This window comes from Thermobia domestica, chromosome 2, assembly GCF_964235325.1.
Source record: "Thermobia domestica chromosome 2, izTheDome1.hap1.1, whole genome shotgun sequence".
Classification (NCBI taxonomy): Eukaryota; Metazoa; Arthropoda; class Insecta; order Zygentoma; family Lepismatidae; genus Thermobia; species Thermobia domestica.
Window position 1 is genome coordinate 80,831,531 of NC_137455.1, and position 16,280 is coordinate 80,847,810.

A 16,280-nucleotide genomic window follows, 5' to 3' on the forward strand; every position below is an offset into this window, starting at 1 on the left:
CTATCCTTTCGTGCAATAAATTCTGGTACGGTTGTGCTTCATTTCATGTATAATAGTCAAGATTTTCTTGGCAGAACGCTGCTGTTCCATTACGACTGCGGATGTTACCCTTATTTTCCACGTCATAGATAACGTTACTATGACAATAACATCCAAAACATTTTTCGCAAGTAATATCTGGACACTTTTGATTACAGTGTACGTTCTTAATGTTGGTGTGTTTTGTTTAACGCTATAAACAAAATTATGGTTCTGTTTGGATTCATTAAGGGGAAAAGCTTTTATTGAATAGTTCCTGTTGATACACGAGTTTAAATTCTGTTTGTTTTCGAAATTATTAATTTAATTAAAGTAGGAGTCGATGTGTCACATAACTTTTAGATCATTAAGGAATAGTTGGATAGAAGATGATGAAGTCATGAAAATTATAATTTGTGAATCAACAGATACGAAGGCATAACTGGACTTTACATGGATTTTTGTTTTCTTTCTTTCTTAGGGCTAGTGATTCAGAACCACGCCCAATCGACCGTGATAGAAATGTGAATGGTCGCCGAGGGTCGTTGTCTTCACGGAATCAGGCGGTGGCACAAAACCCATCCAGCTCGAGTAGCGAAGACAGTGAAACTGAAACCGTGTCACGACCAGTAACTTCGCATTCCAATGTTCCTGACAATGTGAATATGGGTTTCCAGTTTGCTCAACCTAGCACTAGTAGCGACAGTGGTCCTAGTTGTAGCATGAATTACAGTGAATGTTCCTCGTATGGTAGTCCATCAGGAGGAGCAAGTAATAGACTTGGTAATGTACCGTTTAAGAACACACAACACCCCTCGATCCGCCCAAACGCGATGAAAAACAGGCAGAAACAATTGGAGTCTCTTCGCCGAATGGAAGAAAGGATTCGAAGCCTTGCTCGGAATCCTATTGCAAGGCAAGAGGACATACGTGCAGCAGTTGAAAAGTCACCTTCATCCCCGAATACAAGACTAGCTTTATCTGTGAAAAACGCTATGGCTATGTATGTTTTGGACATTAGTACAGTTTTAACACATGGATGTGTTTCTTGGTTACCTCTCAAAAACAGTATATTTACAGAAGGTCCAGAAGAAACCATACTTTACTCATTAGTAGCCGGTAAAGGAGAATTGATTATGTTTGGGGGTATACAGAAAGATGCAACCTCAATCAGTTCTTTACACACTACGTCAAACATCACGAATACGGTTTCTAACTCGTTGCATTTCATCTCAGCTCCAAGAGGTATTATTTGACGCTTGTGCCAAAGCATCAGAAGACGCGCTGTATATTTTTATGATTATCGCCATGAAATATCCCGTTTTGTTTGAGGCAATTCACACTCTATAAGTGAATATTGTAGCCGGTTTTAAATTTATATAAAGTTCTTTATCACACACTTGTTTTGTTTAGTTACTTTGTTTTTGGACAGACTTTATTCACTTTTCTTTTCAGCTACTTCAGAGATATTAATGTATTCTCAGGATTTCAGTATATATAGAACCGTTGACATTTGAGCACATTCCTCTGTATGTTGCTCATTTTTAAATGCATATATTTATTTGTGAAGACAAGAAACTACAGGGCATGTTAAAGTCACTTTTCATAATTTTGTATTTAAAATAATTTTGATGCACGTACACAATACTTTAATTGGCATTATGTATAACATCAAAATAAAGACAGTTTCTTCAAGTATATATGATTATGCGTGGTGTTGAATTGAAATAATTTTCCTCCTCTCAACGTAAAATACACATCATTAAGTAAATAACCTGTTCATCTCAGAAAATTACTGGAATTATTCTTTCAGATTTACTGCAGTTATTGGTACAATGTATCTGATATTTTCGAATGCTAAGATCATGAAAACAATAGTACTCGCCTAGTTAGAGTAACAAGCGTGAAATAAAAACAAGGATAGGAATGGCAAAAGATGCCTTTAGGAGGAAGAAAAATCTATTTTGGGGCCCTTAAAGTCTATTTTGGAGTTGAGAAAAAGCTCATAAAATACTTTGTGTGAAGTATTGTATGGGCAGAAACATGAACATTACGCAAAATGATTTAAAAAAAAAAAAAAAAAAGAATGACTGGAAGGTTTCAAAATGTGAATGTAGGGAAGAATGTAAAGAATTAGCTAGATCGAGCGGAGAACGAATGAGGGTGTTAGAAATGGTGGGGGAGAAAAGAACAGTTTTGTATGTTACTGAAAAGAGGAGGAGGAACTGGTTGGGACATTGGCTGAAAAGGAATTGTATCTTAAGGGACGTGCTAGAGGGTATGGGGGCGAAGGAGGGTGCAAATTTATGGACGATGTCAAAGCAGAAAAATTGTACGTGAAGACGAAGCGGTTAGCGGAAAACCGTGGAGCATGGAAGCTTCTCATTGCGGTAAGTGACCTGCCAGTAATGACAAAATATCTGTGATGATGATGAATTACACTAATATTTCCGTATACGTTTGTAATCACTTGGGCAAAACTGTGATCCTTCTTAGAAGAAAGATGTTTGTAATGCTAAGTTAACAACAGGTCTGATTTTCCATTGGTGTAGACCATATCAAAAAGGTACACTACAAGCTCTTCATTGGGAGGGGAGGGGGGGCGGATAGAAAGAAAGGAAAACAAGAGGAGCAGAGACCTTGCATTCGATCACGGCGGTCTCTGGATGCTTCACAATTTATCTCTGTCGTTTTCCTTTCGTCTCTCCAACTACTGCTACTCCCTATCTGATGAAGCTGTAACGGTATACAGGAATCACTTTAAATTATTGGGTTGATACGATTGAAATGTCCGATTTTACGTCTGGTGGGATAACTGCCTTCTGTAATGCAATCTATGAATGGACCGGAATCGCGTTTGAAACGTCACTAGTTCAGAAAGTGGCCTCGGGTGCCTAGTCAGTCAGAAGGCAGTGTATTGTTGAACAAGTTCGTATGAAACTGTACAATGAAAAACACAATTGCAAATTATTTTCTTTTACGAGTTCAAACTGGTACATTCTGCATATATCTAGGCATGAAAAATATCAAGAATGCGTTTGAGTCAAGAAGGATGAATGAACACACTATAGGTCGGTGGTTTGTAAAATTTCATGCTGCTGACGTAACATTTTAGAAAAACAACCTACCAACAGCATGTTCTGATGAACTTCTCAGAACACTGAAAAGTGTTCGTGAAATTGCAGGCGAGTCAGGCATTCAGGGTGGATTGATTTAAATCAGTCTGATTTTAAATTTAAGTCACTTGCCTTTTTAAATAAAAATCGTTGATTTAAATCAAATTCCGAAATAAATTAATTTAAAGTAAAATAAGTAAAATCCTGTTTCTATTCTGTTAATTCGATTATGGAAGGTGATAATCATAATACAATGAGACAGTCAAATATATGTACAGCACAGTATGTAAACGAGTGTCATGCAGAGGATGATAAGGGAAAATCCCGTTTTGAACTGGTAACGGGAGAATCCTGCTTTCTTCTCTTCGTAACATAGGGTTTTTAAATCGTCAACTACTCCAACTGGGAAATCACTATCGACATTTAAGAAGGAAATTCTTTTGTGTGCGCGTCTGTTTGTTCCTAGATAATAGGGGCGTATTTCGAGGGGTCCGATCCTTTCTCCGAAACTTAATTTTTTTTAAATGTATATTTTATATATATTTCGTGCCGCAAACTAGTCCCGATTTTTTAAAAATATACCCCTGCGAAACACCAATAATCTTCTGTAAAAAAAAAAAAATGTTGAAAAACGTTGCTGTACTTTTTCCTTAATACGTACGAAACATTATTCGTGATTTAAATAAGTTAACGATTGGGGTTTAATTCAAAATTGAACCCCAATACTTTCACTTAAATGACACAATTAACATTTAATACTAATTCGTAATATGTTTTCTTCAGTTCGCGACTTGTATTATACGAGGAGAAAGATTTGATTTAAATCAAGAAAATCAACAAAAATGATTTTTTTCCATTCTGTCCATAATACTATCTTGAGTGACTCCGCACAATCAGTTGAGTAAAAATTTGAATTCATGGTGCTACATGATCTTGACACTGGCCAAAGTTCGGAGTCGAGAAGTATGCAATTTTCCGAGTGTATATAAACTAACTAACTCTATGGCCTATGGAACCCGGAGGTTCAGTGCCGCGTTCACAAAAGCTCTCCACTGACTTCTATCCTTAGCTAACTGCATCCAGTTCCCACTTTGTATTCCTATCTCTGCGAGATCCATCTTAATATTATCCTCCCATCTGCGCCTAGGTCTTCCTAATGGTCGTTTTCCTATGGGTCTTCCAGTCAAGACTTTGAAAGCGTTTCTACTTTCTTCCATTCTAGCTACATGACCTGCCCACCTAAGCCTCCTAGACTTGACGACCCTAACAATGTTGGGTAAACCGTATAAACTATGTAGTTCCTCGTTATGAAGCTTCCGCCATTCCCCATTCTCGTTCCTCTTGGGTCCGAATATTCTTCTCAGGATCCTGTTCTCAAATACTTTCAGTCTATGTTCTTCCCTCAGAGTAAGCGACCATGTTTCGCAACCATACAGAACAACAGGCATGATTATCGTTTTATATATTTTAAGCTTCAAATTCCTCGACAGAATTCGCGACGACAAGAGATTTTGAACCGAGTAGTAACACGAATTCCCTGCTTTTAGTCGACATTTAATTTCTTCGTGAATATGATTTTCGTCTGTTAATATTGATCCTAAATATTTGAAAGTATCCACTTTATCAAAAGCATTATTTAATATTTTAACGCCTCCACAATTTGCCGTATTACTGTCCCGACGCACTTCCATGTATTTAGTTTTCTCTGCATTTACTTCTAAACCCATGTCCCTGCAAGCGTTTAATAATATCTCTGCATTTATTTCTACTGTTCTCCTATCATCCCCTATTAAATTTACATCATCAGCATATGCCATAACCTGGTGAATGCCGTTCAACTCTAGGCCCTGGTTGCTATCTTTGATTTTCCTTATGGCGTATTCCAGCACAAAGTTAAATAATAATGGCGACAACGCATCTCCTTGTTTCAGGCCATTTTCGACGTGGAAGCTCGGGGACAAAAATTTTCCTACCCGGACTTTACTTTGGGATTCATTTAAACATATCTTAATTAATCTAATTAGCTTTCTCGGTATTCCAAGTTCTGTAAGGACGTTGTATAATGTTTCTCTCCTAACCGAGTCGTAAGCCTTTCTAAAATCAATAAATAGTTGATGTACCGGGGTATTGTATTCCCACTTCTTTTCGAGTATTTGGCGAATGGTAAATATTTGGTCGATAGTTGATCGATTTCGTCTAAATCCGCATTGATAATCTCCAATAATTTCATCTGCGTATGGGGTCAATCTTGCTAACAGAATATTTGAAAGGATTTTATAGGATGTTGACAGAAGAGAAATGCCTCGATAATTATTACAGTCAGTTTTGTCGCCTTTCTTGTGAATTGGAACAATGATTGACTCTTTCCACTCTTGTGGCAATTCTTCCTTGTTCCAGATAAGGAGAATGAGTTTGTGTATCTTGTTCCACAATTTTTCACCTCCAGCTAAAATTAACTCAGCCGGAATTTCATCTACACCCGGAGATTTGTGTTTCTTTAATTTCTTTATAGCGGCTTCCACTTCTATTTGATTGGGTTCTGGAATATACGGTTCTGCGGTGTGTATCTCCTTTTCTCCACGCACATTAGTTTTTGGCTGCGTGTTCAGCAAATCGTCAAAGAAATCTTTCCATCTATTTAAGAGGCTATCCGTATCAGTGAGAACTGTTCCGTCAGATTTCTTTAATATATAAGCACGAGGTTGATAGCCTTTCTTAAATTCGCTGATCCCCTTATACATGTCCCGAATATTTTTATTTTTACTATTATCTTCAAGTTCCTTAATTTTAGCTTTCAAAGAATCCCGTTTCTTTGTTCTAAAAGTTTTGGAAGTTTCCCGCCTGATATCTGCGAAATTTTGTGTAGTTATTTCATTCGGATTTTGTAGCCACCGTAATTTTGCCTGTTTTCTCTTCTCTGCTAGTTTAATGCATTCTTGGTCGAACCATGGTTTGTTCCTACGTATTTCCGCGTGTCCCAATTTTTCTATTGCTGAACTTTTAATGCTATCTCTATTTTCAAACCAAGTATCCTCAACACTAGTGCACTCCGAGTCTTCTAAGACCGAGAATCTATTCGAAACTTCAATCTGGTATTCCTCTCTTACCTGGCTCTCTTCTAATTTCTTTAAATTAAATCTCTCCGTTTTCGGACATTGAATATTACCTTTATTCAACGATAATCTCTCCCGTATTATCGCTACTACCAGGTAGTGATCAGTGTCACAATCAGCCCCTCTAAACGACCGGACGTCAATTATGCTAGATTGTCTTCTTCTATCTACTAAAACGTGATCAATTTGATTATGTGTTTTTCCGTCTGGTGATGTCCAAGTGTATTTATGAACGTCGCGATGTGGGAATTTTGTACTCTTCACGATTAGGTTTTTGGATGTTGCAAAGTTCACGAGTCTAACACCGTTGTCATTACTTTCCTTATGCAAACTTTCGTTCCCTATAATCGGTTTGAAAATATCCTCTCGTCCTACCTTCGCATTGAAATCCCCTAGTAGAATCTTCATATGGTATCGCGGGAGTTGGTCAAATATCCGTTCCACTTCTTCGTAAAAACTCTCTTTTATATCATCATCCTTATCTTCAGTTGGAGCATGTACATTTAAAACAATAATATCACACCACCGTCCCTTAAGAGTAATAAAAGAAAGTCTGTCAGTAACAACTTCAACCCGTTTAATTGCTGGTAATATTCGTTTGTGAACGAAAAACCCTGTTCCTATATGGTGATTTTTATTTCCTTCCCCGTAAAAGAACGTAAAATTTCCGGAATTCTCAGATCCATTTCCTTCCCACCTAACTTCCTGAACTCCTACTAAGTCCATCCTGTATTTCTCTAACTCACTCGTTACAGATTTTAACGCGCCTGCCCTATAAAGACTTCTAATATTCCATGTTCCAAATCTCATGTCCATTTTCTTTTGCTGATGTCGTGCCAAGTTATCAGTCCTTGTCCGAGGCTTTTGTGAATGTTTCTGAACAAGTACCTTTTTTTACAGGATGAGGATGTTAGCCTTACCCAAACCCCCAAGCTGGAGGACCACTCCTAGTCGTCTGTCCGCGACTGCTTATTCAGTATATTCGCAGCTAACCTCTATATCTAGAGGCCTTCTCCTCGATCCGCAACCTGAGGACGCGCCATGCCGTGGTGACAGGAACCCACGTTACACAGTTTCCGAGTGTATATAATAACCGGAATGATTTCCTGCATCGGATTGTCACTTCTGATTTAAAATGGATCCGCTATGACAAACATAAACAGTCGGGGAAGTGGTTGGATCATAATCAAATTCTAGGACAGTTTTTAAAACCACCCACAGATGTCGCTTGTATAGTGGTCTATTGTGGGTGGGGTAATCAATCATATATTCGTCAGTTGAGGTGAAGCCGTTACTGCAGATCGTTCCAGTACTAAATGCACGGCAGACTCGTCCGCAAACAGCGAGCAACCAACAAATATTGTCCTTTTGTTACATGAAAATGCACTCTATGTCGCTCAAAGGACAGTGTAAACTTCTCAGGAGATGCAATATTAAATCTTTTCTTACCCACCGTGCTCTCCTGATGTCTCCCCCACCGAGTACTATCTCTTCTGATATAGCGATCACTTTTTAAAAGGAAAGAACTTCTCTGATGACCGGGCTGTGCAACATGTGGTCGGACTTTTTATTATTATTATCGAAGACTCCAGACTTCATCCGTCATGAAATTCAGTCATTAGGTGAGCAATGGCAAAAGTGTGTGGCTGGAGGTGGAGACTACTTTCACTGTCTAGTATTTTGTGAGTTTGTTTTTGTTTGTTTGTTTGTTTTGGCCTTTGAAAGTAACAAGAGTCAGTTGGATATTTCAATCCCACCAACCCAATGGTTCTTTCACATGTTACATGGTTTTCTACAGTAATGGATGTTGGGCGCACAGAGTTGTCTGTACTATCACACGACTTGCTTCTACAGGAAATCTCAGTGTTATTCTTAATAGTGGAATATCCAGGAGCATTACCATTTATGTCCCATGCCATCGTGAATCTGCTGTCGCTTAAGTCCTTTAATTGGAAGACTTTATTTCATTATTCGTAGTTATTTTTTTCTTTCTTTTTTTTTCATATTTCCGTGTTATCTTGCTTTACAAGTGTGCTTATGAAAAACGGAAGAAAAAGTTAGAGATCGGTGATTGGGTACACTACTTAACAAAGCTTTAAACTAAATTTACAGCACTTTTGGAGATTGGGAATCAAGCAAGAGAAATTTTGTGGCACCTCTCGTGAGATTTAGACCTTTTATTGAATACACAATTTCTGTTTTTCTTTCTACAGACGATTAGAAGGTTTTAATACCATTTTGTTAAAGGTAAACGTTATGATAGTGGCCAAGAAAACCATGCAGATACATGTTTTTTGTATGATCCACTGGCATCTAATGAAAACCACTTTCCATACAGCTTCAGTAACCTTTTAAAGCTTTCTACTTATATCCATAAATTCGAAGGTTTACATTAATCATTTTAGGATACGGAAGGACACAATTTCTGCAATATCCACAATGATTTCCATTCTTCGCACAATAAGCATTTTAATAATGTAGTAAGTGTGCTGACCATGTTACAAGATGACTTAGATTAATGTCAGTAAATACGAGGTGCTATCCAGAATTAAATTTGTTACTCATTACTCTTCTGAAAGCTTCAGTACTGGCTGCCACATGTGAAACAGTCAGCTTTATTCTCACTTCAGCTTTTATTCTTTCTAAAGCACAGTGGATGGTTGGTGGGTGCTTAAGCTCTCAAGGTGGGGTTGAGAACTCTTGCGTCTGTTTTTTCTTCTATCATAATAGTCTTTTAGTTTTATCTCGTAATAGTTAACGCTCCGCTCAACGTTGTGTGTGTGTGTTTGTGTGGTTCATCATGTTTGTCTTGTTATGCTTCTTGTATGTTCTTAAGAGTAGGTGATGAATTTGAATATTTCATGGCTTTCAGAACTCTCAATGCTAAGTTAAATATAGTGTCTGAGATGAAGAAATTCGGAAATAGGCCAGAACTTGTTCCACTTACTCAGAAGCTTCTTACATCTGCCAAGTCTGCTTACCGTAACTACAAAGCATACTTAGAAAACCTAAGAAAGGAGGAAGCTCAAAAAGAAGATGAAACAAAACAACAAAGAGAGAGGTGGTGGAGAAATTGATAAAGAAAAAAAGGGGCATGAGATTTTGGTCACTTTTTGGAAATTTTTTCGTGTGCTTTTGGTCACTTTTCAACTATTTACAAGAGACCAGACCACTATGAGCCCTGGGACTGGTGCTGCCATCTGGAAAGTAGTAGTAGTAGAGCTTTGCACCGATACTTGGCAAGACTAGCATATCTGATGAGAGAGTGCACAGTTTCATGCAGCTGGGTTGAGGTTTTTGAGTTTCCAGTGCTTTTCATGATACTCTGTGTGTGGTGATTTTACGATGGATCCGAGAATAGAACAGCGCGTGTGTATCAAATTCTGTGCGAATCTCGGGAAAAGTGCTACGGAGACCTTTGCAATGATTCAACAAGTGTTTGGGGAACAATGCTCGGTTCAGGGCTGGCAGTACAGACATCGAAGACGATGCCCTCACTGGGAGGCCCGTTAGTCGCACAACGCCAGACATTGTTGCCAAACTTCAACAATTGGTTCGTGAGGATCGACGTCGAACCATTCAGGACCTTGCTGATGAAGTGGGAATTGGTTACGGAATGCCAACGAATTTTGATTGTTGAATTGGGCATGCATCGTGTCGCCGCAAAATTTGTGCCAACAGTCAAAATTCTTGTACACGGGAGCATAACCCTGTTCGAAGGTTTATGAAGGTGTCTACTAAAATTCCCAAATGAATTTTTTTTTTCCTGACCATTTCTTTACCAAGCCATACAATTCCGTAACATTCTCAAAAGCGAATTTTCATGCATGCGATAGAAGCGTGCTTTGCTTGCGATTTGGTAGCGTCTAAAGCCGACCATAGACATTTTTGGTGGTGGACGTTTTATAGAACAGTCTGTACTTATATTTTTACAGATAAAAAAAATCGTGACGCAAAAGCTAAATTTCTTGACTTTCATAACTATTTTCTGTTTTCGTGACCAATAGACATCCTTTCTATTATTCTTTGGAGAACATAACGGTACTCACGGTCAGTGGTTTCACAGTGGGCTCCCAACACTGGTTTGTTAAACAGTAGCTGATATCTTCTTAAAAATGAAGCTGTGTTGTGGCGTGGAAGCTCACACCCCACTACACCATGACTTATGCTGGGTTATGACACCTTCACCGTGGAAACACGTTCAGCAGCATGCATTGATGATGTGTACACAGGTAATTTTGAGCATTAAAGGACTGTTCAACTGTGAACAGCTACTTGTCGAGAAAGAATCGTCCTGTGACCACTTCCTGCGTAGCGCTTGAGGAGACGTTTGGCTTTCACCACTCTCTACTGGCATAACACATCAGTCAGGAAGTGACCTGTACTTTGTTTGAGGCTCTGAATCTCGGGTCCTGACTAGCTCTTATGGTTGGTCTCGAAATGGTCATCTCTCGGGACACCATTGATCCTGACGGGGTTTCGCCGAATTCTTGTAGCTACAGCTTTAACTGCCTGTAGTGTTTTCACTGTGCGCAGGCTGCCATTATGCTGCCGGTCATTGACATTTCTTGTTCCATTGTAATTCTAGATGATGCGGTAAACAAATCTTTCAGGGGGTTGAGGGTGGCGAAGATCCGTAGTGATGGCACGCCCACCTTGTGTAGCGCTTTAACTGCAACACTATTCTTGTAATCGGCCCAGTCTATTGTTACAGGGTTCCTACTGATCTGGAGAAATCTATTTCCCTGACTTTTATGACAGGTGTTGAATGACGTTGACATATAAATAAGGAATAAATAACGATGAATATTTATATATGGGAACATTTATTCCATCGAGACAAATAATAATCACTTGCTCATACGTACATTCACTTACTAACCATAAAAATCTAAGCAATGTTCTATACTGTGATCATTAAAGGTTGGCTAGCTGAAATTGGTGTACAGTTAATGTTAGAAAAATATATTTTATAAAATTTCCCTGACTTCATGACCAGCAGGAACCCTGCGTTACCATCGCCGCGTCTCACCGTGAAATGAACAGCTCTACTAAACTTTCAAAATGAAATTTCGTGACCTGTCCTTTACTACACATAAAATTTAGTAATATTCTCAAGAGCGAATTTGGGTGCGAATTAGGCCGAATTTTCATGCATGCGATAGAAGCGTGCTTTGCTTCCGATTTGGAGCGTCTAAAGCCGACCACAGACATTTTTGGGGTGAATTTTGAAGTTTTATAGAGCAAAATTGATGTTTTATAGAACAAAATTTTCCAATCTTTATTTATATGTGTGAATTTTTTCCAGTCTGTATTTATATTTATTTTAAAAAATCGTATTATTTTAAAAATTAATATTAATATGAAAGTGAACGAAATCAAGAAGGCTGTTTTATCTTAAATATCAAAGAACATAAATTTTGAAAGCCAACTTCAATCTAAAAGTTCTTCTTTTTTTTAAAAAAAAAATACATTTGAAATTCAACATAGAAGTACCAGATGATTTTGTTAAAGAACTGCTTGTGCACTTCATAATTTTTTTCCGAATATATAAGAAAAAGTGCGGAAGGTGAGGCAACATACTAGTTTTATTTGAAAGATGTAGACATAGGGGTCAATGCAATGACAAATTTGAAAGACAAACCAGATTTCAAATTGCATTCTGTATGTTGATATGCTAACGTTTAAAAAAGCCAAAAATGTCATATTTTGAAGAGTATTTACGATGGTACGACCTTCTGTGCTCAATTGTTGCTCAGTGGAAGAGTATATGTAGTGCTTACCGTTGGTGTTTCAACAGGTAACAATGGGGCATACGAAATCATCATAAATACTTCTCAAACTTTTTTTTAAGGTCAGCATATCAAGGAACTGTATAAAGAACTGCAAAATTTGTACCACTGCATTGACTCCCTATATCTACATCTTTCAAACATTATTAATACTTTCCACACTCTTGTTTGTATTTTGTAATATCGCTCTTTTTCAATTTTCAGAATTATAGTTAGACATATCATCAGCAGTGATTCTCAGATCTCGATTCAAATGTTATGCTTTAAGCAGAATACCTCTGACACACAGAAGAAAAGTTCTCGTGCAAAAATAATGTTTCCAGTAGATGCTCTCAAAATTCCGGTGTTCGAAAACTTCTCAGCGGTAGTGTTTTTATCTGTTTATTTTACGTCCAGTGGTTGTGACCTTTAGGCTAAAGGAGATGACCAAAAATGAAAAATTCAAGTGGGAATTCGCACCCATGACTGACAGGCTTTGCGATCATCAGCCTAAAGCCTTCGAATGCTCGACAATGCCTGCCGGCTTAAAAGAAATGAAGATATACCTCAGCAATGATTCAGATCATTTCCTTCATGACTTCAGTATTACGTAAAGACGTAAGCCAAAATTACGGTTCATTTTGTCTTAAGACATTTAAAAAATGAAATGAAATCTTGAAGTTTTACGTCCTACGGTTACCGGCTAGGCTAAAGGAGACGATGATGACGAGGACTGAAGGAAAAACCCCGAGAAAACCCACACACAGTGTGTTGTCACCACAAAGCTCACTTGGCGCAAGCTGATATCAAACCAAGACCTCATGCACCACAGGTGAATGCTCTACCACTGAGCTTAAGAAATGTAAGTCTTCGAGATAGTACAGAAACTCGTGCTTGATGGAGTTTGTCCAATATGGATTTAAGGCATATACAAAATGCTAGACCAATGCATAGTACATACAGTAGGCTATAAATAGTGAAAGAATCTATAAGGTACTATAAATATATTTATTATTGTCGTTTGAGTGTACACGTAATAACCCATAAATATAACTTAACATACATTATTTTTTGATTATTTGCACCATCATTATTATTATAATCGTATTTTAACGTCCTTTCTCAGCACTGATGTAATAGAACACGCATCTGCAATTTGAAGTGAAATCCAAATGATATGTAATCGTAATTTTACTACACACTTACATTGTTCTCCAAGTGTGTAATATATTCTTTGGTTGTTCCAACTCGGTTTTCATATGATAAATGCGTTAAGTTTCTTCATTTAGAAAAAGCTCAATCCATCTTCTCTATAAAAATTATAATTACTTTTACTTGAAAGTTTCTCTTTTGATTTATTCTCTGTACTTGCTTCTGTCCATATAACCTACACACTTGAAATAAATAAATAATAACTGTATAATTTAATGTTGCCACAGACGTTTCACTGCATTGACCATATGAAAACAGGCGAAAAACTCTAAAACTGAAATCATACATTTTGAAAAGAATATAAACTCCCAAGAATTTACGTTATTAAACTATTGTAAGTAAATTAACATACTTGCTTATCAGTAGTTTCAAATAATTATATTAAGAATCAGAAACTTTCCAATTTTTGAAATAGACTGCGAATTCTCATCTTCTAATGACTTACGTTTTTCGCAATTTCTTCGTGTCCTGAAGCTTATTGTTATACACCTTATTTACTTTTAGTCCAGCTGCAAATGAACATTGAAATCTGCCAGAAAATCAAAAACATAAACACTGGATATGAGTAGCAAAATCAATATATTTACAGGGTTTTAATATGATCTTTTACAACATTACACTAATTTGACTAAAGATTGTAACATAAATAAATTTTGTATTGCACGACTATCAAACAATGTAGCATATCTTCAACAAACAAAAAAATATATATTCTCTTACTTTCACAACAAAATAATAAATTTTTCAGCACTAAAACTACAAGAAACAATACATAGATTTTCTGTAATATTAAATTGAAGTACAAATTGAATATATATATAATAAATTTTAAGATTTTAAATATCTGGGATGGTAGTACTTTCAAATTCTTTTGACAGACGACAGTCTTCTCAAGGTAACAAATCATTTTAATTGATATTACATTAAAGAATTTGGAACAAAAAATAAGATAATTTAAAACAAAATTTTTTTATTTGAAAGTACCATATATATTCTAATTAAATATAACATTCTTCAAAAGTACTATACACATTTCACAAGAAATAGGAATTATGCACTACACATTTATTGTTATTAATCAACAAATTCACAAAATTTCTGTAATCAATGATACCCATTTTTAAAAAAATCCTGAAGAAATTAGTACATATTTACATTGCAAATTAGAGAGAGACTAGCTACGTTCATACAAAATGACTCAGTAAGTGATCTTTGAGCTTCTGTAACTGCTGCTGTTGCTGTTCCGCAACATGCTTTCGAAGCAGCTCCTTTAATTCCATTTTCAATTGCTGATTATCGCTTATTATATTTTGATGTTCAGCCTGCACTGATGAAACATTGTTGATAAATCCTGAATTCATTGTCCTGATTCGAGTAATCCTTTTAAAAGAAAAGTATCAGTTAGTCAGTCAGTGCTGATAATAATACAGAATGTTGAAATACTAAAACGAGGTATGATATTCTCATTATGTATATGCCGAAAAGCATTCTAATTAATTGGCTTACCATTTTTGGTAATCTGTATATTCACTTGAATACGATAAGCTTCTTCAGGGATACATAGGATAGAAACTTTGGTATTGAAACATTAGGCTTATTTTCTTATAGCTACAAGAACACAAAGAACTATTTAAGTTTAGAATCAGCTATGACGCTATTTTTCTCTCATATTCACAATCAGATTGTTATCAAAATAATACAAATATCTGGAATTTGATATACGTCAGATGTATGAGTTTGGGATGGTCAGGCGGTGATTGCACTGTCGGGCTGCTGGTGACGTGTTAGGGCAAACTCTACACTACCTAAGAAGCAGTAAAATGGCAATATGCAGTACGATGATAGTGTAAAATGGACGACCTCTCTGATTTCCAAAGAGGGCAAATTGTTGGCGCTTGGTTATGTAGTGTGGACATGACAAAAATGGCAATTGTTTTGAGAGTTTGGAAAGAACAGTAGTCCAAGGTGGTAGCGGCCTCCAAAACAAGCAAAATCACATCAGCGGGGAGGAACAGTGGGCAGAAGAAAACCCTCAGTGACAAGTCCTGAGCATTAAAGCAAGTTGTCACTCAGAACTGGTGCAAGTGACGGAAGAATTCAAGGAGCACATCTTACAGTCTGTATTGTCAATCACAATCCACCGCGAGTTACATGACATGGGCATACGGGGTCGTATTGCATGGTCGAAACCGCTGATAAATGGCCTTAACGCTTTAGTTTGTTGCCGCGAACATGCAACATGGACAGCTGATTATTGGAAAAATGTGCTGTGGTCACGTAAACCATTGTTCACCTTATTTCAATCCACGGGTTATGCTTAATGAGTGATAGATGCCCAAAGAAACATAAAATCTACAGTATCTCCGCCCAACCGCGAAATAAGACGGTGGCTCTCTGATGCTGTGGACCACAATTTTCTGGTTTTAAGTGGTCCTGTGCTTACAGTTACCGGTCGCGTCATTGCCAGTGATTATGTCACTATGGAACAATGTGCATTTTATGCTCCAGATGTTTCCGGTTAATGATGCCATATTCGAGAAAGGTAATGCGCCCATTCATACAGCTGGAGCTGTTGCGACATGGTTTGAGGATCTTCGGATGAAGTTGAACCTCTCCCAGTTCGCACAATCCCCAAGCCTGGACGAAACTGAATATCTGTGTGCAATTTTGGAGAAATGAATCCGGCGCAGATTTTTACCTCCATTCTCTCTCATAGAATTGAGTGATGCACTGCACGCAGCATAGTGTAATATTCCACTTGCTACTATTTACGACCTCTATGACTCTATTCCACGTCTCATCAGAGTTGCTCTGAAGGCGAAAGTTGTTCAACTCAATGTTAATCGGTAAGTTACTATTTTCTCGGGTGTTTCTATTATTTTGATAACCATCTGTAGATAAAACTGAGATTTTCTGAAATACCCCCTTCTAAACATAAATAATTCTTTATTTCTGATAACTACAACATAAAATAATTATTTTATACACAAAAATAATATTGATGTATATACGAATTTCACTTTAAACAATCTCTCAAAAATGGTTAACAA

At 37.1% G+C, this 16,280-nt stretch overlaps 2 protein-coding genes across 7 annotated transcripts in view; one reads left to right on the top strand and one right to left on the bottom strand.

Moving 5' to 3' along the window:
- The window catches only part of Fbxo42 (F-box protein 42), a 41,364-nt gene extending 39,648 nt beyond the window's left edge, over positions 1-1,716 (top strand). The window contains exon 8 of the mRNA XM_081742891.1: positions 500-1,716. Within this exon, the coding sequence (XP_081599017.1) occupies positions 500-1,274 (775 nt within the window). The 3' untranslated portion in view covers positions 1,275-1,716. The remainder of the gene's footprint in view (positions 1-499) is intronic.
- An 11,291-nt stretch (positions 1,717-13,007) lies between these two features.
- LOC145673335 (uncharacterized) overlaps positions 13,008-16,280 on the bottom strand; it is a 154,266-nt gene continuing 150,993 nt past the window's right edge. For all 6 annotated transcript variants that reach the window (XM_081742970.1, XM_081742962.1, XM_081742984.1 and 3 more), the window contains one exon: positions 13,008-14,610. In XM_081742970.1, the coding sequence (XP_081599096.1) occupies positions 14,415-14,610 (196 nt within the window). In that variant the 3' untranslated portion in view covers positions 13,008-14,414. The remainder of the gene's footprint in view (positions 14,611-16,280) is intronic.